The sequence below is a fragment of the Condylostylus longicornis genome, unplaced genomic scaffold, assembly GCF_029603195.1.
Source record: "Condylostylus longicornis isolate FDR11 unplaced genomic scaffold, ASM2960319v2 ptg000040l, whole genome shotgun sequence".
NCBI classification, from domain to species: Eukaryota; Metazoa; Arthropoda; class Insecta; order Diptera; family Dolichopodidae; genus Condylostylus; species Condylostylus longicornis.
Genome location: NW_026578009.1, coordinates 12,493,174 through 12,517,530, shown reverse-complemented (window position 1 = coordinate 12,517,530; position 24,357 = coordinate 12,493,174). Strand labels below are relative to the sequence as shown.

Here is a 24,357-nt window from a genome sequence, read left to right as displayed (position 1 = left end):
TTGAGTTTTTAAAAATGACAGCAATTACTGCAAGATATTTTTACGTGCCAATTACACTTCGAACTAAATTCACGAATTGATCTAAAATAAAGTTTGATGGACATTTATACCTCAAATTTATTTTATAACTTAATGTCAACCTTGGCAGTAATGTTCTAAATATTTGCAAGCCATAAATTGAAATTAAAAAAACACCAAAGCAATTATTGCACCATTATTGTTATTAAAAATCTGACAGAAAATCTGATAATAATGAAATAGAATAGATCAAATAGTTTTCTATTTTTTCAATCTTTGATATCATATTTTTTCAATTATACATCAAATATTTTGTTTTACGAAAGATATTTCATTTAAAATGTTTTATTTGATTAATTTTTATTTTAGTTAAAGTTCCCATGTGAAAAAGCAGGAAAACAAAAATTTTTTCTAACTGACTTACAAGTAACTTTTCAGAAAATTAAAATAGAAATAAACATTTTCTCTTAAATGTTGCAATTATTAAACGATATAATATGTAATTGCAATATTAACCGTGTGTAAACGGGCCTGTTAAGTCAAATATTGTTTATTTAATAATTCTGAGAATCGAAATTTGTTAATCAAAAGGTGATTTTGATGATTGACGTTTTTATAAACCAAAACAAGAACAAAAAACAAAATTGAATCATCAAGCAAATATAATCATACAAACTCCAACTACTGCGATTTTTTTTCAAAAGTATTTTAAATAGGAAGATTTTAAAAATGGATTGGCTTTTTGGGAAACGAGTTACTCCGGAAGAAATGCTCAGAAAAAATCAAAGAGCACTAAATAAAGCTATGAGAGATCTAGACCGTGAGAGAATGCGTATGGAACAGCAAGAAAAGAAGATTATTGCTGACATCAAAAAAATGGCTAAGGATGGTCAAATAGATGCAGTTAAAATAATGGCGAAAGATCTAGTTAGGACCCGTAAATATATTAAAAAGTTTATGCTAATGAAAGCCAATGTGCAAGCAGTTTCTCTTAAAATTCAGACATTAAAGTCTCAAAATTCAATGGCAATGGCTATGAAAGGTAAATTTAAAAAATTTGTTTGAATAAAACTTTATTGAACTGATTGTGTTTTCTCAATATTTTAGGTGTCTCCAAAGCAATGCAAAATATGAATCGACAGTTAAATTTGCCCCAAATACAAAAAATTCTACATGAATTTGAAAAACAATCTGAGATAATGGATATGAAGGAAGAAATGATTAATGAAGTAATTGATGATGCAATGGAAGATGAAGGAGACGAAGAAGAAACTGATGCTGTTGTTACACAAGTATTAGATGAACTAGGCTTGCAGTTAGGAGACCAATTGTCCGGTTTGCCAAGTGCTTCTGGTTCGTTAGCTGCAACTGGTTCCAAAACACCACAAGCAGCGGCATTAGCTGCTGGAGGCGGAGCAGTTGCTGGTGGATCTGGCAACGGAAATGGTGGAAGTGGCGGAAACACTTCTCCAATGTCTGACGCAGATGCTGATTTACAAGCGCGTCTTGATAGGTTACGGAAAGAGTAAAGTTCGAGAAGTTTGGAAATAACCCATTAGTTATAAAAAAAAAGCACTGTTTAAAATGAAGATTTTTAAATTTTTTTTATTTAAACTTAAAGGCATTTCATCACTAATATTTTCAGGAAATTGTAATAAAACTTTTATACATATGTAATTGAATACAATTTTCAGTCTCAATTTTTAAATATGTGCGCCTTATACTGTTACAAAAATGTTATTTTATATTTGAAATAATAAAGTGATATAAAACAAATTTATGCTTAAATTTACAGAATCAAACAGTTAAATCAATTAAATTTAATAGTTTATGATTTTATATCTAAATTTTCGAAAAATAATATCAGCAAGAAAGTCCTACGCCTTCGAATTTAGAAAAGAAAAACTTCACATAATCTGCCTGAGAAGGGGTTAATCCTAAAGAGTGTATTTCGTTTTCAAATTGTTTCACTGTTCCTGAACCAACTAAGTAACCATTTAACTTAGCTGCAACATACGATTTTTGCAATAGTTCTGAATTCATCCCCAGTGTAAGCATAAAATCTTTATGTTGCTGTAACCTATATTTTTGTTGATGGCTAAATAAATATAAAATGATTAGCTTAACGGGGAAATTATGTTGGTAACCAAAATTCTAGAAACTTACTCTTCTGATGGATGAAATATTGTTGCTTGGCTAATTTCCGTTCGGATAGTTTCAGGGCTTCTTTTAGTTTGTTCTACAATTTTCGAGTGCTCTGCAATTTCTTTCTGTTCCTCTGAATGATAAAGTACCATTGACATGTATTTTCTTTTAGTTTTAACGGTATAGTCATACTCGTGATTGTTCCAAAAAATATGTAATAATTCCTCATATGATATAATAGAAGGATCAAATTCAATTTCAACGGCTTCAGTGTGATCACCACTAAAATAGAGTTAAAACAATAAAATAAATTTCAACGGCAATTGAATTTGCTTTTACATACATATCACTATAAGAAAATTCTTGACTGCCTCCGGAATAACCAACTCTAGTTCGCAAAACTCCTGATGTTGCACCGAAAAGAGCTTCGGCTGCCCAATAGCATCCCATACCAAAGGTTGCCTTTTCAAAAGGAGTGTTTACATAATGGACAGGTTGAATCTTAAGTTCTTCTTGCTCCTTTGCAACCAAATCCTATGAAAATTAATTTATTATTATACAACTTTTAACGCAACGAAACACACACAAGATTAACAAATTTAATAGTATAATTTCATACTATATCAATGTTTTTATCCTCCATCGGACATTGTAATAAATATCCTTACAAAAATAAATAAGTACTAAATAGTAAAAACAAATTTTATATTGTATAAAAACTATTTAAAACCAAAATTCCAAAGCGATTTCACTTTCCAATTCTCCTTGAGTCTAATAGTCAAAAATTGCTGTCACTTAAATTTTATTTACTTTGAAAAAATATGTTAGTATGTATGTTAATTAGTGCCTTTGAATTTTGCAACAGGGATGCATCAAATCCACTACATATACCATGTATATTTGTAAGAATATCTTTACATTTCAAATCTGCTACTCTCAGAAACAAATTTTGAAACTGAAAATCTGAAATGTTAATTTAAACTTTGACAACATAACTTAAATTGTGAAATAATAAGTTTTGTTGCTTTATTAAATTTAGATTTCTCGATTATTAAAATATTTAAGCGAATTGAAGTTTTATTTGTTTGATTCTTCGTTATAATTCATTGTTAATTTCAAAGTTGTTTTTCATGTTTAGAAGATATCCAATTCGTATAAACTATCGACTCTCAGAACCATCAATTTCATAATCAAAAAATTTCTCAAAACTACGTTATTTAACATTTTTAATTTTTTTAAACTAAAAAAAGTGTTATAATAAAGGTTAATTGGAAAAAAGAGATTTATTAAAAGCAAGTTTATTAACTTAATAGCACTACATATAATGTCACATTTTTCTCAAACGTATTTGCCTAACATGGAATTTTCATCATATAAGTTTATCTGAGATTTTATAGATTTTTTGGGCCTTATATAAATTTAGCTAAACTCAAAAACCGTTTCATTTTGTACATTTTACCCTTTCGATTTTAAAACCTTTACGGCTTGGGTTGATATGGAATTTTTAATTTTGCGTTTACAACTTGTTTGTAAAATCGTTGCGGGCACATCTAAGGAAATAAACTATTGCGTCAATGAAAATCGAATGCGTTAACTAAAAATTGCAATCAGTTTGTAGAAAATTACAACAATCAAACAGTTGCAAAACTGAAAAGTGAATATCTGCTTGTGACCACATTACCATTAATTTCAAGGAAAGTTTAAATTTTGTTTAAAAGCTCTTCTCATCTCCGCTTTTAAGCGCGTAAGGTATTTTCACTTATTCTATTAACAAAATCGCTGCATTTGCATTTATAACGTACAGTTTGGTCAGACATTACAAGTTGCAACACAATATTTTTTCTTATTAACTGCCAACAAGTTTAACTTTTTTTTTAAATCTTTAAAAATAAAACTCATTAACATAGATATCTAAAAATAATTTTATTTTTCAAATTCTTACATACTTAAATTAGTTTTATAATACTTCCTTAAAAGATAATATCTCAGTAAAGCATTAAAATTAAATACAATAAAAAAATAATATTAATATTACAATTACTTAGATCTCGTTAGTATGTTAACATTTTAATCTTCTATGTTTTAATAGTCTCTTAGGTCTATTCAGTATACTTTTATAACATCTTCGCCCTTTGAAATCCCTTGAATACTATCTAAATTATCGTTACTCCTATATGATATTCAGTTGCCTTTGTAGTTTGTCAACAGTATAAACCTTGTCCTTCATTTTTCTCAATGTAATAACGTATATATTCGATTTGTGATGGCGTTAAATTCATTGTATCAACTTCTGATAAGAATTGCTTTTCGCCGCCCAAGCCAACAACATAACCATTTAACTTAGTTGCAACATATGATCGTTGTAATAATTCTGTGCTTTCACTATGCATTCCAAGAGATTTCATTAGATCTTTATGACCTTGCAAACGGTATTTTTGATGATAGCTACTCAAAGAAAAAAAGTTTCACATTTAACAATGTTGTAGAAACATATCTCAAAAAAAAATTTACTTTTCCGCTGGATAAAACGTTCCTGCAGGCACAATTTCGGTCCTAATTACTTCCTTCACGCGGAGTTTTTGTTCTTTTATTCTGGACTCTTCAGCAATCTTTTTCTGTGCATCATCATGATAAAAAATTATTGAAGCATATTGTTTCTTAATTTTTGTACATAGACCATATTCATGATTATTCCAAAATAAGTGAAGCAACTTATTATAATTAACTTTAGTTGGATCATAATCAATCACAAGTACTTCAGTATGATCACCACTATAAAACAAATGGAATGAAAGCTTTAGAAATTCAAAACAAATTGAATAAATATAGTACCAAATTGTGTAAGACTTACATATTTCTATAAGTTGGATTTTCAGTGGTACCACCAGAATAACCAACAGTTGTTCTCAAAACTCCTGCTGTTGCTCCATAAAGGGACTCAGCTCCCCAGAAGCAACCCATGCCAAATGTAGCTCTTTCATAAGGAATATCAACATGATGAGCCGGAGTAATATTTAATTCCTTTTGCTCATTTTGAACAATTGTCTGTAACGAAATTTTGAAACAAATTTAATATTTCCAAATGATTAATCGCGATCATCATTTATTTGTTTATTTACTTAAAAATATTAAATTTAAAATTTCTAATTTTTATTTTAAATATTTAAGGAATGAGCTCCAATTTAAAATTAAATTAAAGAAAGATAATTTATATATTACCGGACAAACACACCTTCCATCAAATAACAAAGGATTTTTATATTTCACGGTCACTACAGAGTTTTGAAAGATGACAAAACATGCTATTACAAACTTTTCAATAAATAACATTTTCTACTCGAACACCAATTAGAAAACTATGCGCTTATAGAACTTAGGTTTAATAGTAGTTAATTAAATATTTCATCATTATCTTATCTTTATTTTAAAATCGTTATTCAACTTAAAAAAACTACAATTTATCTGTCTATATTTTAACAGGTAGAGGTTTTAATCGAATGTTTTAAACCTGAAAATGTTATCTATTTTGAAAGGTTTGACGTTTTCTGCCTTAATTGACACCCTAATATGAAGAAAGACTAATATTGTTTTTGCTGCTATTAAATCTAATGGAGAGTTAAACTACGTACAATAGGTTTGGTCTGGCAAGTTGTAATTAAAACCTAAGAATCTAAGCAGATATTAAATTAAAAACCTTGGTTATTTGTAAATGAACCTTTATGTTAGTAGAAGTAGCACTGGTATAAGGTAAAAATTACTTGTACTAAATTATATAATTATACAAAATAAAGTGAAACATATGCCAGCTCGCATTTGCGGCATTCATTGCGAACAAATATACATCTAAAATTTTGCGAACAAATATACATCTAAAATTTAGACAATTTATTAATTTTGAGACTCATATTTTTTATGATTAATAATATCATTAGGATAATAAATGAGTTAATGAAGTTTATTCATTCACAATTTCTACCACTAATTCAAAAGTACATCATACGTAATACGCCTGTTTGGGCAACTCAAGTTTCAGAAAAATTTGATTAATCAATTGCGTTTTCAATATTTTGTGGAATAATAGCATGTAGAGAAATGTAATTAATATGAAATATATTTAACTACCACTGTTAATCAAAAATAAATTTTAAGAAACTATTTAAAATAACTTGGATACCTAGAAAATCCCCAAAGAAAGTAAACATTTATTTTCTTCGATGTTTTATTGTGTACACATGTGTGCCAACCATTTGTATACATATTATTAATCATTATTATTGAATATTCTTTGAAAATAAATAGCATAGTTAAAATTATTTAAATCAGCAATTTCGTTACACATAGATTTCTAATTTAAAAGCATTCAATCATAACACATATTTACTGGCAAAAATTTTTAATGTTATAATCGAAATGTTTTTTATGAAAGGCTTTTTCTTAATCAGGAATCAACAATAAATTTCAATTGTTTATATTTATTTACATATGTTTTCAAAAATCTTTTCAGATGAAAATTTCTCAATTCTCTCTTTATTTATTATCACTCCAAAACTTATCTACGAAATTTAAGAGAATTGTCAAATTTTCTCTTCAATTTTAATAATTGAGATTTGAGAAGAAACTAAACTCACACAATCATAAAAATATTGAAAACAAAAATAATGTTACCACACGTGTTCTTACTTCTTATTCTTTCTTTTGAAAAAATAATAATAGTGTTGACAAAATTTCTCACACTCATGTAAATAGGCTTAAAAACAAAGAGCAGTACATAAGTCATAACTCATAAGTAATAGAAGTTCTTTTTATTCAAGAAATTTAAAATTCAAGGTTAACATAGAAGTTGAAGGTAAATATATATTTAATTTGTATAATTATTTTCATACATATAATGACGTATGTATATGCGTACATGATGTGTATTGGCATGATAATATAACAATATAAAATTCTTTAAATTTTTTATATAACAGTATTATGTAATTGTACAATCATACATAATATATTTACATATACATATATGTATATTTATATATTGCCAGACTATGTTTTTTAATTGATTTTTTGTAATTTCCTTTATTCTGAAATTTATATTTCTAACAATAAATAATAATACATATTATTATACCGTGTAATCAATTTTTTTTTAATGTAAATTTATCTTTACCTTAAAACTCGGAGGCACATATAATTTACTAAATTTGCACATACGAAAAAACACTAAAATTAATGAAAAAATTATTTTCGATAATATAAATAGAATTTTATTGAAAAACTTTAAAATTAAATTCATTTTTAATTTAAATACTTTTTAATTCCTGTTCAGAAGATTAATTTTTTTTATTATAAAAATATGATTTTTTAATTTTTACTAATTTTATTTAATTCCTTTAAAAATTTCGCAACATTTAGCAATAGCGCGAGTATTATAACTGAAAATTGGGAAAAAAGTGAGAGAATTATTCGCAATATTAATCGTAATTGTCATAGAGTGGTAACGTAAAAAGATTACAAATGTATCAAATTTGAGTAGTTGAATTTGAGTTGTTATGAATTTTTATGGTAGATTCGACCTATAGATAGTTTAGTTACATAAATGTATGTTAAAAAAGAGAATAATTTAACATTGAAATTAAGGGTGTGTATTAAACATTACGTATTTATTATTATAAGTATAATAATAAGTTATATATTTTTCAAATTATACATATTGTATGTAAGTACAAATGTACATATATGTTGATAACTTTTTGAAAAATCAATAGTAAAATTTATTATTTTTGCAAATACTAATTTAAAGTAAATATTAGTTTTAGATGAAAAGAACTTATCTTTCAAAATGAAAAATTGAATTAAACGTTTAATTGATTTATTACGTTAATAAATTTAAAAATCGTGATATTATACGTTCATAAGATATTTAACATTATTATACATAATAAAACCCTAAATAATCCTTGATGAAAAACTATTATAATAAATAAAATATTATCTTTCAATTCTTCCGAATTTGGTATCATTATTACTCCTAAAATTATTATTCTTTTTTACTCTTACTACACTGTTACCAGATTTATTATTTTCTCTCCAATTTATTGGTACATTATACTATATTGTGTGAAGAGAATATCATTCCATTTAATTAAGTATATATGTACTACATACACATGTGCACACACATTTCATTTTCTGCTATTTTATATTAGGTATAAGTATAATAACATAAATTATAGTTATATAATAAAATTATATATAACATAAATTATATTAGAAATTGTAGTTTGCTTGCGCATAAAATACTTGTATATTCGATAGATATACGTTAATACGTATTATATATAAAATAAATAAAATCAACTACATTAAAAATTTGCAAAATTTTAAATAAAAATATTAGAAAAAGAGAAAAAAACAAACGAGTATCGTTAATAGTTCAATTCTCTCGGAAGCTTTTTATACTTCCTTATAGGTACATAATTATTATAATTTTATAAATAAAACTGTGTTTGTAGGCCATTATAAACTGTATATAACCAAGTAACACAAATATATTTCAATATTTTTTGATTAACAGTACATACATATGTATACTTATATAATAAAAAGCATACAATTATGCTGAAGGAAAACTAAAGAAAGGTGATTGGAAAAGTTATATACAAATTTAATTCCATGTATATGTACACACATATTATGTATACATAGGTACATTAATTTTAAAAAAAATTATTTTTATATACAAAAAGAAATTTTCTTTTTTTTAATGAACGCTGCAACAATGTTTAAGGAATGTTACAATTTCATATTTTCTTTTTCTTTAATTTTCACTTCAAAAAAGAAATAAACTATAATTAAATAACTATAATAAGAGAACTGTTGTATGTCCATTTACTAAACTACAGTAAATGTTTTATGTTATATATTATGTATGTATGTAGATTACATCAATTTCATATAACAAATATCTTATATAGTGACTGCTGTTGTTATACATTGAAAATTTTTAAATTTTCCGATAAAAACTTTTTAAACGGTTGTCTAAATAAAATTATTAAAATTAACTGAGAAAATTTTCAAAGATGTGCAATGTCTTTATATTAGAAAATTTTAGATTGTGTAGGATTTTTGTACATATAGGTATTAAATATTTCCACATATAAATATGTATATAGTTGAAATAAATATGTAGGTATGTACATATATATGTAGCTTTTCTTCAACATTTTTGAATATTTTTTCCTTAGAAAAAAATTGTTGAAAAACCGAAATTATTCATTTCTAAACTACACCTTTTAGCAAAAAATTTTAAATTAATATACCTACCAAGATATTAATATTTGTAAATTTAAACCGCGAAACATTTTTGATCAGCTAAATATACATACATACATACGTATACATATGATGTTTAATTTAATTAAAATAATTTTCAGATTTCTTATTTTCATTTAATTTTTCAAGCGACAAATAAATTATGTATCAATCAAATTAAATAAGTATATAATTTTGTAAAATTTTGATATTTTCATCTTCTTCCATCACCAACTAATTCACTATTTATTATTCAAAATTTAAATTGAGCACATTATATTTTGAAATTATAGGATATATTTTTTCACTTAATAAACGTTCAATTAAATTAACAAATATTTTAAATAATTTTATTTAAAAAAAAAAATACTTATAAATTAAATTCTACTCGTACCTGGTCCTTAATGGATGGTGGATTGCGTAGTGAATATTTTTGATTTAATTTAGTATCCATTTGGAAGAATTTTTCAATAAAACTGAATAACTTATACCGGTTGAGCATCGTATTTATATGTTTCCTGTGCTTTTTTTTTGCGTTATTTTTTTTTTAATTTTTATTTCAAAACTAACTGAAGAAGATGAAAATGTAGAAAAAGTAAAAAAAAAAAAAAATAAAAGCTATAAAATATTATAACGTAATAATATCCGCGAGTATATAAAGTTTAGAATATGATAGCTTAAGTCGTATATAAACAAACTCACACATTCCCATGTATATAACGGTATTGTTTAAGCCTTGATAATGAAACGAAAGAAAAATAAAAAATATTTAATAAAAAAATATAAAATAGAAAAGCTTTTTTTTTGGAGGGTTTCATTGGATCCGTCAATGAAGAGTGTTACTTATTATGTAGATATTATTGCACCTTTTTGTTTTTGTATTTGTATAAGTTTCTAAGTTTTTATGTATACATTATGTATTAATTATTATTATTTTATATACATGTATACGCATTAAATCGTCTGAAGTTCTAATTTATTTATTTTTAAATTTAAAATATTTGTCTTTTAACAAGATTTAAAGCTCTAGTTATTTACAAAATGTGAATTTTATTTTATATACATAGTTCTGTATACATATGTACATAGTGTGTAAACAAAATAGTAATACTTGCACGGGTAAGTTTAATTATTTGAATTTTCCAGTGTGACATAAGAACTAAATGTTAATTAAATGTGCAACAATTAAAGTTTAATGGGGTTTAATCTTTATAATAAACAAAATTTTCATTATTTTAAACCAGTTATTTTGCGATTTTATCAGAATTGAAATAATTAATAACATGAAAATTTTTTACTTACCATCATAAGAGACCATTATAAAGACATTTCAGATTAAAATTCCAAGACACCATATTTAAATGTCTAATACATATATAGTACATATAACACACATATTTTATTTATAATTTTCCTAAGGTAAAGTAAACATACAGACCCTGTACATTTATTAGATACCTTATTACTTAATAGGGTAGGGTCATTTAAAGTCATTTATTGTGTTGCTATATAACCTGATGAATTTAAAGTTCTTATTTAAATCTTAAAATCTTTTTTTTTGCATTATTGCAGATCTATAGAGGAACTAACTAGTTCATTTTTTAAGATTTTTAATGTGTTTGAAGCATTTTTCTATATGCTTTTTTTTCTAACTTAAAATATTTTTGTACCGAAGTTCTAAATTTAATTGAATTTGATTAACTATATTGAATTCAATAAAAAATTTTTAATATATACGGACATTATAATACGACCCAAATGAATTGTATTCATCAATGACCTAACATCAATGAATTATTTTTATTATTTATGTATGGCGTATGTATGTATATATCTTTTTGCAAAAACTTTTATAATATAATAATAAAATTCTTGCGTTACTTTACAAATACCATAAAAATTAAATCTTATTTATTTATAAGCATTAATATACATTTTTAAAAAGTGCAGTTTCTTTTTTAGCTTTCTTTTATTAAATTAAAGACAATTTAATATTAGAAATATAAAAATAATGCTATACTGAAAATAAAAATAACAATATGTCTTAGATTCAAATGCAGGGATGGGTAAGGTCCTTGATATTTTAGTGATACATTTACACAATTTCAAATTTTTCAAGAGGTTCTATTAAAACTGAATTAAAAAGTTAACTTTTTTATACTGTCGCATTACAAATAACATATACATATCTATAATAAGACTGATACAAGTTACTTTCTTCAAAACTCAATATCAATTGTGCATAGCAATGAATGTTTAAAAATGAAAAATCTGTCTGGATCACTTTCGAACTATTAAGCTACGGTTTATTATCATTTCCTACTGTTTATATTCATTTGCATTTGCATTGTCTTAACATTTTTAGTTTGGACGGATATAAAATTTGTTATACATAACGTTGGTTTCATTTTCTCTTTTACATTTTTTCTCAGTAATTATAAAATATGTATATAAATAACGCACATATGAAAAGGGAAATTCGGGTACATTTATCGAAAGTTACAAAAAATTTTAACAGTTAAAATTGTTAAAATTTGGTCACCCCTGTTCTAATATCAAAACGAACATTTATTTTTAAATAGACTTTAAATATTAGAACAGAAATACAAGTTATATGGTAGAACAATTATGGACATTTTTAATTCTATTATGCAAATTATAGAAGTGAAGATGTAAGTGAAAAGAAGAAAGTGAAAAAAAAACTATAAGGATTCTTTAAAATTGTTACAAATTTTCACTGTCACTGTCAACTACCTTTGATATAAAAAGAAAGGTAAATTAAAATTGATAGAAAAATATTATAAAATTTAATAATTGTCTTTTTCACATGTATTTTGTCTTATATTCAAATATAAATTATATTCTGTATTTATATAATATTAAATTTAATTGTCTTAATAATTTTAATGCTATGAAAAATTGATGCAAAATTGATTATAAAGAATGAGATTTCTAAAATTATGAAAATAGCTTCAAACATTTAAGTTAGAAATGAGAATTTCGACTTACTTTTTTTTGCTAATTTTCCAAGCAGTTTCAAAGCTGAATGATTCGATCTTATATAAAATGTGAAGAGAATATTGTATTATAATTTGGATTAATACCAATTTATTTTAGTGTAATCTTTCTAGAGTCGGTGCAAATTCTAACCTTCAGGTAATAAAAAATTAAAAAACTTTATCATAGATTTCTGTTTAAAAATCTCAAAATACTGCTGTACTTTAATAATATAAAAAACTTGTTATATCAAATTAAAAAAAAAAAATTATAATAAAACAATTTTTAAATAAATATTTGACCATATAAACAACCATTTTATGTATATATAAAAAAAAGTACATAATAGCATAATACATAATACAAAATGCAAGATTATCTAAATACATATATAAAAAAATACAATTTCTAATTTGCTTTTCTGTTTTTTAATTCGTTTCTAATAATAATAATTATATAATTTTGTATTTTTTTTTTATAATTTGGCTAAGATTTTATTAATTTTATATTCAGCTGGTATAAAATCAAATGGCAAGACATTACAATAATTCTCCAGTAGAGTATTAATAATTTTTAGTTCGTGTAAATTAATCCCATATTTTGTAATTTTATCATTTCCATTTTTTATTTTATATAATATTGAATTATTAACTAAAGATGTTATAGCAATTGATAAATTATCCAATGCTAAACAATATGGATGAGTATATTTAGTTCGAGAATTTAATAAGCTTTCAATATGCTTCTGTGTTGCTATTAGTAGCTGCTTTTCAGTGAAATGAATTTCAGAAAACTGTGAAAATAATACAAAAAATAATATAGTACCAGTATTCGTAATAATATAGTATTTTTAATACTGACTTGTAAAATTATTGTTTCAGTTAAGCGATAGTACATGCATAAAAATGGAACCATTGTACTTAATAATAATTTTGAAACTTCGTTTTCTTTAAAATGCACTCTACTATTATTATTATCAATTTCAAATACTTTAAAATATTGTAAAAGATTTAAAGTTTTTTGGTAATCCTACAAAATAACAACAAATAAAATTATTTTTATATTATTATATAGGTAATATAAAATAATGTGTTAACCTCTTCTTTATATTCTTGAACAATAACAAATTCATTGTTATATATTGATAGCAATTCCTCAACTTTTATCTTTAAAGAATTCAATGTAAAACCATTACCATATTCTATACATATTTTTTTTGCACTTAAAGTTGTTATAGCTGGCACTGATAGCCAATACATACATGCATTAATATATAATTGAATACTTAAACATGGTACAGCTTGTTCCATTATTTCTTTACTTAATTTATATCCTTTTAAATTATCCATATTTATTGATGATACATTAATTTCAGTTTTATTTAGACACACATGACCCTGAATCATTTTCAATATATTCGAATGTATTTCAAGAGTATCAATTATTTCAGCTTTAATACTTTCGTCTTTTGTTGCGATCATTGCTCCTAAGCATTCAAAAACATCTTTAAGTAATGCAACACCTTTAGACGGGAAAAAATAAAAAATTAAGTTGAAAGAAAAAAAGTAAAAGAATTTAATTACCTTCTGACAAATTATCAATATTCACACCTTTCCCCATATAAGAGTAATAGGAATAATAGAGAACAATCAAATTAAATGTTGTAATTACAATTCGTTGTTGTTGTTGATAAACAATCTGTAAAACGAAAGTTACAAATTTAGAGTAAAAATTTTAGTATCAAAATCTGTATTAAATATAAGCTTAGACTTAATATATGCGAGTATTTGAAGCTTGTTGTTCAATTTCTGAAAATTAATTTACTTCAATATTTGAATAGAAAGTAACCTAAGTCCATTTGTAATCAAGAACTCTTTCATTATCAAAGCAATGATGATGTCCAAATGATTGGAATTAATTGGAATTGAAATTCATGTATGTTTTGAGATGGTAAAAGAGATATTTTATATAAATTTTTTAGTTACTTTTATACGCGATCGGAGCAATATTTCATTTTTAATGAAAAATTTAGTTACTTTCAAAATGAACCATTTAATATTTAAGACACAATACTACCCAATTAATGAAATATTTTATAAAAAAATGCAACATTTTATTATCAAATCTAATATTTTCATTTTTACAAAATTAGGGTAATCATTTAAAATAAAATTTTCAAAATTCGAAATGGATTAATTTTCTGCTGCTATTGTGTAAGAAAATCACCCTTAATTATATCACCTGTGGTCGTCTGTATATCCACACGAGATATACATACATACATTTTTTATAAATAATTATTAACTGCATAATATTACAAACAGTAGACCGCAATTTATTATATTAAAACTTATGCACTAGTGTAAATAAAATTGATTAAATATTATTAAAGGTCAATGAAAAACAAAAGAAAAACAAAAAGTTAAAAAATCGGAGGAAGGAAAGAGAAATAGAGAAATTATTTTCAGAATTATTGAATTTACTTTACCGCAATTTAAATGACCGCTTTTTAGCGCAATATTCTTGATTTCCTCTGTTTCCTCTCCCTGTTTTTTTTTCAATTTATCTATTAAATACAATCTTTTATATTTATATACAACTTTTAACTAACACTTTTATACAAAATAAATGTAGGTTGAAGCTTTTTACAATTTATATACAATTTATATACAAATGCATGGCATGTACATAATAAAGAAAAATAGCGAGCAAACAAGAAAAAAAAAGTGAAATTCATCAGCTGAGTGATTAAATTTATTATAGCTTTGTTTATACTCGACATTATATGAAACTATCTATAAATATTTATACAAGATATTATTATAGCTAGTTCTCTTATATATGAACAGTGTGAGTATAGGTATATAAGTACCCTTAATAATAATGAATGGAAAACTGAATAAAGTTGATAAATAAATACAAATCAAAACAATATTATGTTGGAGCACGTGGTGAATTTAAGAAAATTTAAAATTATTTTTAAAAAATTCTAGCTCTTTCAAATTTTATTGAATTTAAAAACGGTTTTCAGAATTAGATTTCACTCATTGTCTATTTTATGCTGTCAAAAAATCAAGTGGGGTTGTCTAAGAATGATATTTTTAATATAACGCTTGTATACACACATATGTATACTCTATAATAATATTCATATTACATATCTTTTGAATATTATTACTTAATTACTCATAATGTTGACAATAATTTGTAGAATTAACATAAATATGTACATATACATATACATATGTACGCGATTAAATGGTAAAGATTGTGTATAACAAAAATAATAGAAGTTCGACAAATTATAAATTCAATTTGAGTTTCAATTAATAATTAATTTTAAGGAATGTTATTTAAATTAAAATATAAAAATTGAGTGGAAATATGCACATACATATGCACGTAATATTCATAACATTCAATATTCAATGTAAAATTAAATTTTACAATGACTACAACTTCTCAAATTTAAAAGATTCACAAAAAAAACTATTTAGATATGAAATATTTAATAATACTTGTAAAATTTGGAAAATTTTTGAAGATTTCCTATTTTAAATTCTTATCATTTTCAATTAGATTTAGTACTTATCGTAATTTATAATTTCAATATTTAATTAGACCATTTAAGGGTTAAAAATTGATTACATGTGACCTATACAAATGCTTAGTTTTATGTAATGTAAAAAACAAAAAAGTTCATGTAATGTTAAAGTCAAGGGCTATATATATACATACATACATACATAATGGCTATTACAATTTTGAATATTAAATTTTTTTTTTTTAATATTCAGTATTAGAAAATGAAAACTTCCTATATATGGCTAATCTATTATAGTAGCATAACTTTTAGGTGTAATATAAATTATAATATTGTATTAATATTGTATGGAAAATATAAACAATAATTTGTCCATGATTTTGTGGCAAATAGGGTATGAAATAATTTAGTTTTTTAAGATTTACGTAAAATGTAATAAAAAAGGATTTGATTCAAATTACATTTAATTATTATAAGAAGATTTGTGTTGGAGTTCTCTATGACAAGATTTTAAATTAAATTTAAGTAATATGATATTTTCTAAATATTTTTATAAAAATTTTTAAATCAAACTCTAATATCCATATGGTACAGGATTTTTATTCAATTAAAATAAAATTATATAAACTTTTCAAAAAAAATAAATGAAAATTTAACAATTTTACATTATTGTGTAAAATTGACTATAGTTGTTAACATAAATTATTTGCACCTTTTTATTTATTCCTATTTTCTCATGAAAAATCATGAAAATTCCTTCAAACAACTCCAGAACAAATGGATGATGTAGCCAAAGAAAAAATTCAAGAATCTTCTTTAACTGGACTCGAGCTATGTTCGCATTATTTTTCCTTTTTATCATTTGAAATGATTTATTTAATAAAATAATTTATTTATGTGTAAATTTTGTATTTATATCCAAGATCTATAAACGTACATAAATTGTATTTATTACTTATACAACGATTTGTGTATGTATGGAAAAGAAATTTTCAAAATCTGTAGTCGTTCCACAAGTTGAAGGTCTCTGACGATAAGTACAATACATTGCTAAATTATAAAATTATTAATAAAAATGACCGAAATTTGAAGCGAAAAAAAAGGGTAATTTTTATTTTTTTGTACAACAAAATTTAACGTGTTAAACACAATACTTAAATTCTAAGCCTTTGTGTTTTTAATATAGTTTTTGTTTTTTTTGTTCCTAAAATATTATTAAAGAACTTTCGGAAAGACTTTTATTTCCCACAATTTTGTTAGTAAACATGGCACATATAAGTGGGGTTGAATTGCCTGCCAAACAAAAAATGAAACATTTTCGTTTTTTTTATGAATGTTAAAAATAATTTTATAATAAAAAAATTCTTATATTTTTTTAAAGAATTTTTTATTACTCTATGAATGACATAATTTTTTTTTATTAGAGTAAAGTGGAATGAAATTTGTTTTTTTTTTGTTTGCTTGTTTTATTTTGAAAAATTACGTGCAATTCTTTCTTTTGGAGTTTTGTTTTTTGATTTGCAAAAAATATAAAATTTGAATAAAATTGAAATTAATTTTTTTATTTATTCATTTTAAATATTTTTACAATATAAAATAATTTAACGTTCATTGTAAATAATATTTAATAAACTCATATACCTACAAGTGAAAAAATTTAATAACTCTATAGATCTTCATATAATGTATGTACATATGTATACCGTGTATTGGTAATAATTATTGTAGGACATAAATAATTTAAAATTTTTATACTTACATAATTATATGATAGTTACAAGTTAGTGGTTATTAAGTAAACCAAAATAGTTATTCTGTGTATTATTTTAGGTACATTAATTGGGTATACGTATAAGTACCTATACCAATATTAATTTTTGAACGGAATCCTTATGAGAATTAAATTATTGAAAATTCAAAGATGAATTCATAACCCCATATTATTGGATTTTATGTACATTGTATAAAAAATATAATATATAGAATTTTTTTTAGAAAACTTTAAAGAAAATAAGAAAATTTATTTAACATTCTTAGATAACCATATATTTTTATTTTATATTTCAAAAATATATAAAAAATCTTATCATTTATCGAAAATCATTTTTAATTCTGATCATTAATTACAAAGATATTAATATCTAAAATAATTTTTAAATTCAAATATTTTCTACAATATTGTGAAAACAATTTTTTCCATATAATTTATCATTGATAATGAAACGAAAATATCAACAGAGAGAATCGCTTATTATTTGAAAAAAACAAAAAAGAAACAAAGCAAAATATTATGAATGTAGGATTGTCTGAAGAAAAAAGAAAACAAATAACTTATTTTAACATAAACATAAAATGCTTATATATGAATGTACATATATAATTAATATAGTTATTATAGTATACATATGCATTATATACTCCATTATATACTGATGTCAACAATGACTGATCAACTATGATGATGTATAACATGATGTGTTCATGAAGTAAATTAGAGCTTTCAATCATTTACTTATGTTACATATATTATGTACTTACATATGTATATACATAATATATTATATACAAAGTATTTAAATACATACATTATACATAATTTGTACTTCCAACAATGCCCGAATAAATATTGAGAATTGCGGATTTTTTTTATTCCATAATAAATTTAAAAAAAAAGCCGGTTATTTACTTAAGGTAGTAGGTAAACTTATACAGGTGTTTTTTGTTTATGGCTTTCTTTTTTAGCTCCTGTGAATTCTTTTTGACGTATACAAAAGAGAAGAAACTGAAAATTGAAATTTTTGCAAAATATTACATGAGATTTATTTAATTATTTTAAACCAGACTTGATCATCAATCCAGAGCATGTTGAATTCCTTTTTTTTTTCAAAGAATTTTTAATAAAAGAAATTTTGTAATTTTTTTTTTACCGATTGAGAGTGATGTATAAAATGAATTCATTTCCGAAAATTCGATAAAAAAATATTATTCCGTTTTGAAGATATAATTTTTTAAAAAAAAATTTAAATTGAATTTTTTTTCCAAAAAATTTTTAATTTTCAATTTTCATTTAGTCACACGTGTATCACATATAGTAATGGCAAAACATTTTTTAGTTTGTTTGTTTACAAAGGAATTCCCAATGTATGCTATTCGATCGTATATGTGGATGTGCATAAAATGATTGCGTTTATTTATATGAGATAATAAAAGTAGAAACTTGAGAGGAATAAAGTAATGATTTTAAATTTTCTCTTCTGTTATCATTGAAAATTATTGTATGTAAGGTACATATTTATATACGTATGTATTTTGAATTGATTTTTCTTAACAAAATATTTATGTATAGATGTTTTAAGTATTTAATATAGAATGTTATAAATGTACATACATATTATATATATATATATGTAGACAACAATGTTTAGAGCTACAATAAATAAAAAACCTTTAGATGTGCATACATGTACGGCGGCAGTGAAACTTGGCTAACATCAAAATCCGTCAGCCAGAAATTGCAAGTATTTATCAATAGATCCTTTAGAATACGTAATATGCCGTTGCTTATAATGTACATAAGCAACGAAGACCTCGGATGAATTGGACACACTTTAAGAAAACCCACGTATAATATTGCTAGAATAAACTCCTAGTAGAACCCAAAGGGAACACCCGAACACATGATGAAACAAAATAATTAAACTAAATTAAAATATTAAAAATGGATTTTTTTAAAATAGTTTCATATTTATAAATTTTATTTTTAGATTTCATCTAATTTTTTGGTTAAAAGTATTAATTGATTGGAATAGTTTAATTATGTACATGTGTGTATTTATACATAATATTCGTACACATATTACATGATCTCTTTTTTATGCTTCGTGCAATGTTAGTTTGCATGATCTGATGCTTGGCCTAAGTAATTTGTGTGATAGTAATATACATATATACATATATATGTATATACATATATATACTGTACATATTCTATGACCTTAAAAATTTTAAAGAAATTGTATATCGAGGTACTTATGGTGTATGCATACATTTTTATTGGTATTCGTTAATAGTATGGTTTACGAATGTCATGACAAATATTTCTTTGAAGTCAATGAACTTTTATTTATTTTTTAACTAAGTATACATATGTATATGCATATGTATATAATTTTGTAATACGTAAGGAACTTAATTTATGATTTCAAAGTCAATTCAAGGCTTTTTTTTATTACGATAGAATCTTTGTGAGAATTGTACATAATACTGTGTGGGTATTAAAAAAAGAAATACAAAATTTTTTAATATTATGTAACTGCGATATTTAAAATTATGATTTTGGCACTGAATAGTGGGTATGTATCTAGATGTAGGAAAATAATTAACTACGCAATATTATTCAAAAATATAAATAGTACGAGTATAACGTAATGTGCCTCCAACAAATAAAATTTCAAGCTAAACTATTTAGTTTTTTAAAGAATTTATAATAAGATTCACGAACCTACGTAATAAGCATTAGTGAACAATTATAAGGTTTTAATAATTACTAAATTTAAAAGAAGTATTGTCTTTCCTTTTGCATATTATAGAAATTACAATAGACCAAAAAAAATTTAATAAAATTGCAATTAAGTTTAAATTACTTTCTTTTTTATGTAGGTCGAAAACATATGTATAATCCTAAGATTTTGTTGAAAAGCGATAATATGATATCTACTATCCCTCTATCTATCCTGTATTCCTGAATAGTATGATATCTGAAAAGGGGTAATATGATTCGCAATGCAATCTTCTAGAAATGTACATATTTATTTTGCTAAAAGTACATATGAATATAAATGATGGGAAATATATGAAACAAAGAACACATATTAATTTAATATTAGGTTGCAAAATTAATAATTAATTAGATTAAAATTGAATAACAACGTACTTTAAAGAAAAGATATTATTATTTTTTTACCCCCCTTTTAAACAAAATTTTTGATAAGATGGCAAAGCATACATTTTTCGTTCAAATATCAAATTTTTTTTTATTACGATTATTTAACAATCATATCAAATTTGAATATATAAATAGAACATCGTTTTAGATTATTTAATTTGGGATCACATATCATGGTAGATAGGTTAGACTTATTTAAGATATTATATACATATGTATTTAAAAAGTCAATTTATAAGATTAAGAAAGTGAGCTTTTACTCGTAATCTTGTATTTTAAAGATATACATATATGTATGTAAACCACTTATCATGTTTGAATATTATGTAAATAAGAAATTTACGTATTTTTATAATTTACTATTATCAAAATTATAAAGTTTTTTTTTCATTTAATTAAAGTACTAATAGAAAATTATATGATTAACTTTATAAAAAATTCAATTTTTTTTACATTACCAAACCAATAATTCTAACAGAGCTATTGTAGTAGTTATTTGTTAGAATTATTGGTTAAAATTTTTAATAGAATTAAATTAGTAATAAATATCAACAATCGTATAAATTATTTGATAAAATCATATTTCCTGCTAATTCAAATTCAAATTCAATTCAAATATTCATTTATTGAGATATATGTAAATATGTAGTGTATATAATCAAATGTTCACCTTTTTATCTATTTCTTTCAAACTATGAACGAATAAAATGTTGAAATTTTGAAATTAATCTTTAAATTTTGTGAGTATTGCACTAAAAATAAAATGCAAGTTATCATCATTGTAATGCACTTTTATTTTGCGATGCACTTCATTTTAAAAGTCATTATTCTGAAATTTTGATTAGAAATATTGATGTTATTAATAACACATTTTTTTCGCAATTCATCGCAAATTGAGAAATGTTCTTTGTTTGTAAAAGCAAAAATGCTCTGATAACATAGTATTTTGGAACCCATATGGAATCACGTATTGTAACATTTATTATAGGTAAAGTTTTGATGAAGCTAATGTTAGAGATATTTTATTACAAATTTTAATAAACTTTAGATTAATCGGATAATAGGATAAAAGAGAGATATACATGACAGAACCTAAGTGTATTAAAAAAAAAGAAATTCCACGATTTTTAGGAGACGCGAGCTTACGAGCATGCTAAATTTGATTATTTAGGTATGTACAATTTTTATCAACATATTGCGTTATAATACTCTATAATAAAAAATATAATCAAGTTTTACTATACTTTTATGCTATTAATAAATGTTTTTTCCCTTTATATAGATAAGATTGAACTAATAAAAAATTTTTCAAAATTTAATTACCTCCATCGCCAATTTTTTAACCAAATTAATGTCATCTTTATCTAGTTTTTGAGCAAAATTCGGCAAATTTGTGTATTTTGTCCTCTTTACCTCATCTTTTAAATATTCTCTGAGAGAAATCGGTTCCCCAAAGTCCAAATACATTTTTCCAAATCTTTGATCAATTATTTTCAATGCTTTAAAAAACCCCTATACCATTAATAATTTTTTTTTCAATTGATATTTATTTTACTACAAAAAGTCATATTAACCTTAGTTGATTCTTTCGGTTTTGGTATACCTAGAAGTTCATAAACAAACAATTGCTCTTCTAATAATCTTTCATATGAAACACCTATAGGTACAATTGTTAAATCTGGTACTTCTCCCATGAAGAATGGCTCCAGGGTCATTGCCAATAGACCAACCTTTGGGACCAAAGATTTGAAATTTCGGCTTCTTGTGCCTTCGACAAAAAACTCCACACCAATATGGTAAACAGTTATTAGGGCATGTACATATTCTCTAAATACATCCCAATATATTTCATCACCAGAAAAAGATCTACGCATAAAAAACGCTCCAGTTTTTCTTAGCATTGTTCCCATCGCAAACATTGAGTAAAAATCTAAAATAAAAATTTCAATATAAGTTTGAGAACCTAATAAAATAAATAAATGTGTAAGTCCTTCAATTTTGAATTGAAATATTCAATCACCAAGTTAGTAAAATTTTGGAAAATTAGGTAGATTTAAAACAAAATATTTACCCATACCAGCTGCAATACCAGGTATTTCGATTTCATAATGAAAACAAATATAAGACATCAATATAAAATCGCAATAACTTCGATGACTTGGTAAATATAGTACTGGGCTACTCCCTATTATCTCTTTCACCCGGCTCAAACTTTTTTTGTTAACATATATTCCCGAACAAATCTTTTTGCTAACTGCAGTAATACACATTCCGCAACATCTTATAATAGATAAATTACGATCTAAACCAATTTCATCTAAAATATCCTTTACTTGACCTTCAAGTTCACTCTTAGTTTTGTTTGTTTTCGCAGCGTAAAAATCTATCAAATTTTGAATCTTAGGAGAGCTTAGTACGTGTAGTTTCAAGTCGTTTGGTGTCAAGTATTTATTGAATGTTTGAGCAAATTTTGGTTTGTATTCTTTTAACATTCTAGGTTCACATCCTGGTTCAATTATATTTTCAAAATTATTCATATAAAGATTATTGGAACGCTTTCTCTCCTTAAAATAATCATTTACATCCATTATTAAATTTCTGAAATTAATACCTTCGGTTTTTGGTCTTGCGTACTAAAATAGGGAAACTGTGTGTATGCGTGTATGTATAGGAATCAATATTTAAAGGACTTACCTTTTAAAATTCAAGCTTTCATCGTTTATTTTTAATTATCTTATCTGAGCACAGTAATTTGATTAAAATTTGTAGATATAACTTTTAAAGGGATGTAATATTCACCTCGCTTTTATAAACCGTGATAAGCAAAATCCGCATTTGTGTATAATTCTAAGTCAGGCACATGAATTTATATAGCGATTTGAAATTTATTACCATTGATTTGCTACTTTTCTTGTTCTCTAAATGCAAAACCGGAAATAGTCTTCATAATTTTCCTTATCTGAAAAAAACCCTAAAATACAATAACGATAACTTTAAAAATAAAAAAAAAGTCTAATTTTATTTTCCTTTGCAATGTTTTGAAAATTTGACGTTTGATATTGACAATCGGCAATTGCCAAAAAAGAAAAATAGATAGCAAGTTATAAAACAGAGACTCTCAATTTTTGCACGCACACTGAGTAGACATAGCGCCATATTTAATTATCTACTGCACATCTTATAAATGAAATAATATTTCTAAAAATATTCTGATAAGCTATTACGCGGTTTGTTAGATCTCTATAAAATGTAAAATGAAAGAGAAATTATCTAAACAATAGTTTAATTTGAGAAAACAAGTTTACATGTTGTACGCATTATTATTTTAATTTGATGAATAAATTTTCTAAAGTGGATAAGTTAGTATTATATCTCATTTGATTAAATTACATAGACCTAA

At 24.1% G+C, this 24,357-nt stretch overlaps 4 protein-coding genes across 8 annotated transcripts; 1 reads left to right on the top strand and 3 right to left on the bottom strand.

The window, feature by feature from the left end:
* The first annotated feature begins 656 nt into the window (after positions 1–656).
* LOC129609868 (charged multivesicular body protein 2a) lies at positions 657–1,562 on the top strand. The gene is made up of 2 exons (XM_055522023.1): positions 657–1,060; positions 1,126–1,562. Exons 1-2 carry the CDS (start codon positions 748–750, stop codon positions 1,545–1,547), a joined length of 735 nt encoding a protein of 244 aa, XP_055377998.1. The 5' UTR covers positions 657–747; the 3' UTR covers positions 1,548–1,562.
* A 319-nt stretch (positions 1,563–1,881) lies between these two features.
* Positions 1,882–3,164, bottom strand: LOC129609870 (peptide methionine sulfoxide reductase-like). Of its 2 annotated transcripts, none has more exons than XM_055522025.1 (4): positions 2,750–3,164; positions 2,507–2,697; positions 2,185–2,445; positions 1,882–2,116 (listed from the first exon to the last, which is right to left on the bottom strand). In XM_055522025.1, exons 2-4 carry the CDS (start codon positions 2,611–2,613, stop codon positions 1,882–1,884), a joined length of 603 nt encoding a protein of 200 aa, XP_055378000.1. In that variant the 5' UTR covers positions 2,614–2,697; positions 2,750–3,164. The 2 variants fall into 2 exon arrangements, with proteins under 2 accessions (XP_055378000.1, XP_055377999.1); XM_055522024.1 differs by having other exon boundaries at positions 2,783–3,164.
* Positions 3,165–4,067: 903 nt separating this feature from the next.
* Positions 4,068–10,010, bottom strand: LOC129609867 (peptide methionine sulfoxide reductase-like). Of its 3 annotated transcripts, XM_055522022.1 has the most exons (5): positions 7,469–7,595; positions 7,328–7,380; positions 5,015–5,208; positions 4,675–4,935; positions 4,068–4,608 (listed from the first exon to the last, which is right to left on the bottom strand). In XM_055522022.1, coding segments are annotated over exons 1-5 (753 nt in total). In that variant the 5' UTR covers positions 7,470–7,595; the 3' UTR covers positions 4,068–4,364. The 3 variants fall into 3 exon arrangements, with proteins under 3 accessions (XP_055377997.1, XP_055377996.1, XP_055377995.1); XM_055522021.1 differs by lacking the exons at positions 7,328–7,380; positions 7,469–7,595 and adding an exon at positions 9,866–10,010; XM_055522020.1 differs by lacking the exons at positions 7,328–7,380; positions 7,469–7,595 and adding an exon at positions 5,383–6,164.
* A 2,777-nt stretch (positions 10,011–12,787) lies between these two features.
* Positions 12,788–24,009, bottom strand: LOC129609592 (dihydroxyacetone phosphate acyltransferase). Of its 2 annotated transcripts, none has more exons than XM_055521605.1 (9): positions 23,757–24,009; positions 23,652–23,695; positions 23,029–23,590; positions 22,532–22,887; positions 22,281–22,469; positions 14,052–14,166; positions 13,566–13,990; positions 13,330–13,497; positions 12,788–13,261 (listed from the first exon to the last, which is right to left on the bottom strand). In XM_055521605.1, the coding sequence occupies exons 3-9, from the start codon at positions 23,543–23,545 to the stop codon at positions 12,944–12,946; spliced, it is 2,088 nt and encodes a 695-aa protein (XP_055377580.1). In that variant the 5' UTR covers positions 23,546–23,590; positions 23,652–23,695; positions 23,757–24,009; the 3' UTR covers positions 12,788–12,943. The 2 variants fall into 2 exon arrangements, with proteins under 2 accessions (XP_055377580.1, XP_055377579.1); XM_055521604.1 differs by having other exon boundaries at positions 23,652–23,760; positions 23,850–24,009.
* Positions 24,010–24,357: the final 348 nt, after the last annotated feature.

Excerpts from the sequence above, each read along its gene's own strand:
- LOC129609867 (XM_055522020.1), bottom strand. The coding sequence starts at position 5,493 with ATGTTATTTATTGAAAAGTTTGTAATAGCATGTTTTGTCATCTTTCAA. Across the intron at positions 4,936-5,014 it reads AATCCAACTTATAGAAATAT|TGGTGATCATACTGAAGTAC; the intron begins GTAAGTCTTACA and ends TTTGTTTTATAG. Across the intron at positions 4,609-4,674 it reads ACGTTTTATCCAGCGGAAAA|CTATCATCAAAAATACCGTT; the intron begins GTAAATTTTTTT and ends TTCTTTGAGTAG.
- LOC129609870 (XM_055522024.1), bottom strand. The coding sequence starts at position 2,806 with ATGGAGGATAAAAACATTGATATA. Across the intron at positions 2,698-2,782 it reads AGGATAAAAACATTGATATA|GATTTGGTTGCAAAGGAGCA; the intron begins GTATGAAATTAT and ends TAATTTTCATAG. Across the intron at positions 2,446-2,506 it reads GAATTTTCTTATAGTGATAT|TGGTGATCACACTGAAGCCG; the intron begins GTATGTAAAAGC and ends ACTCTATTTTAG.
- LOC129609868 (XM_055522023.1), top strand. The coding sequence starts at position 748 with ATGGATTGGCTTTTTGGGAAACGAGTTACTCCGGAAGAAATGCTCAGA. Across the intron at positions 1,061-1,125 it reads AATGGCAATGGCTATGAAAG|GTGTCTCCAAAGCAATGCAA; the intron begins GTAAATTTAAAA and ends TCAATATTTTAG.
- LOC129609592 (XM_055521605.1), bottom strand. The coding sequence starts at position 23,545 with ATGGATGTAAATGATTATTTTAAGGAGAGAAAGCGTTCCAATAATCTT. Across the intron at positions 22,888-23,028 it reads TGGTATTGCAGCTGGTATGG|ATTTTTACTCAATGTTTGCG; the intron begins GTAAATATTTTG and ends TTTTTATTTTAG. Across the intron at positions 13,498-13,565 it reads TTCAAGAATATAAAGAAGAG|GATTACCAAAAAACTTTAAA; the intron begins GTTAACACATTA and ends GTTATTTTGTAG.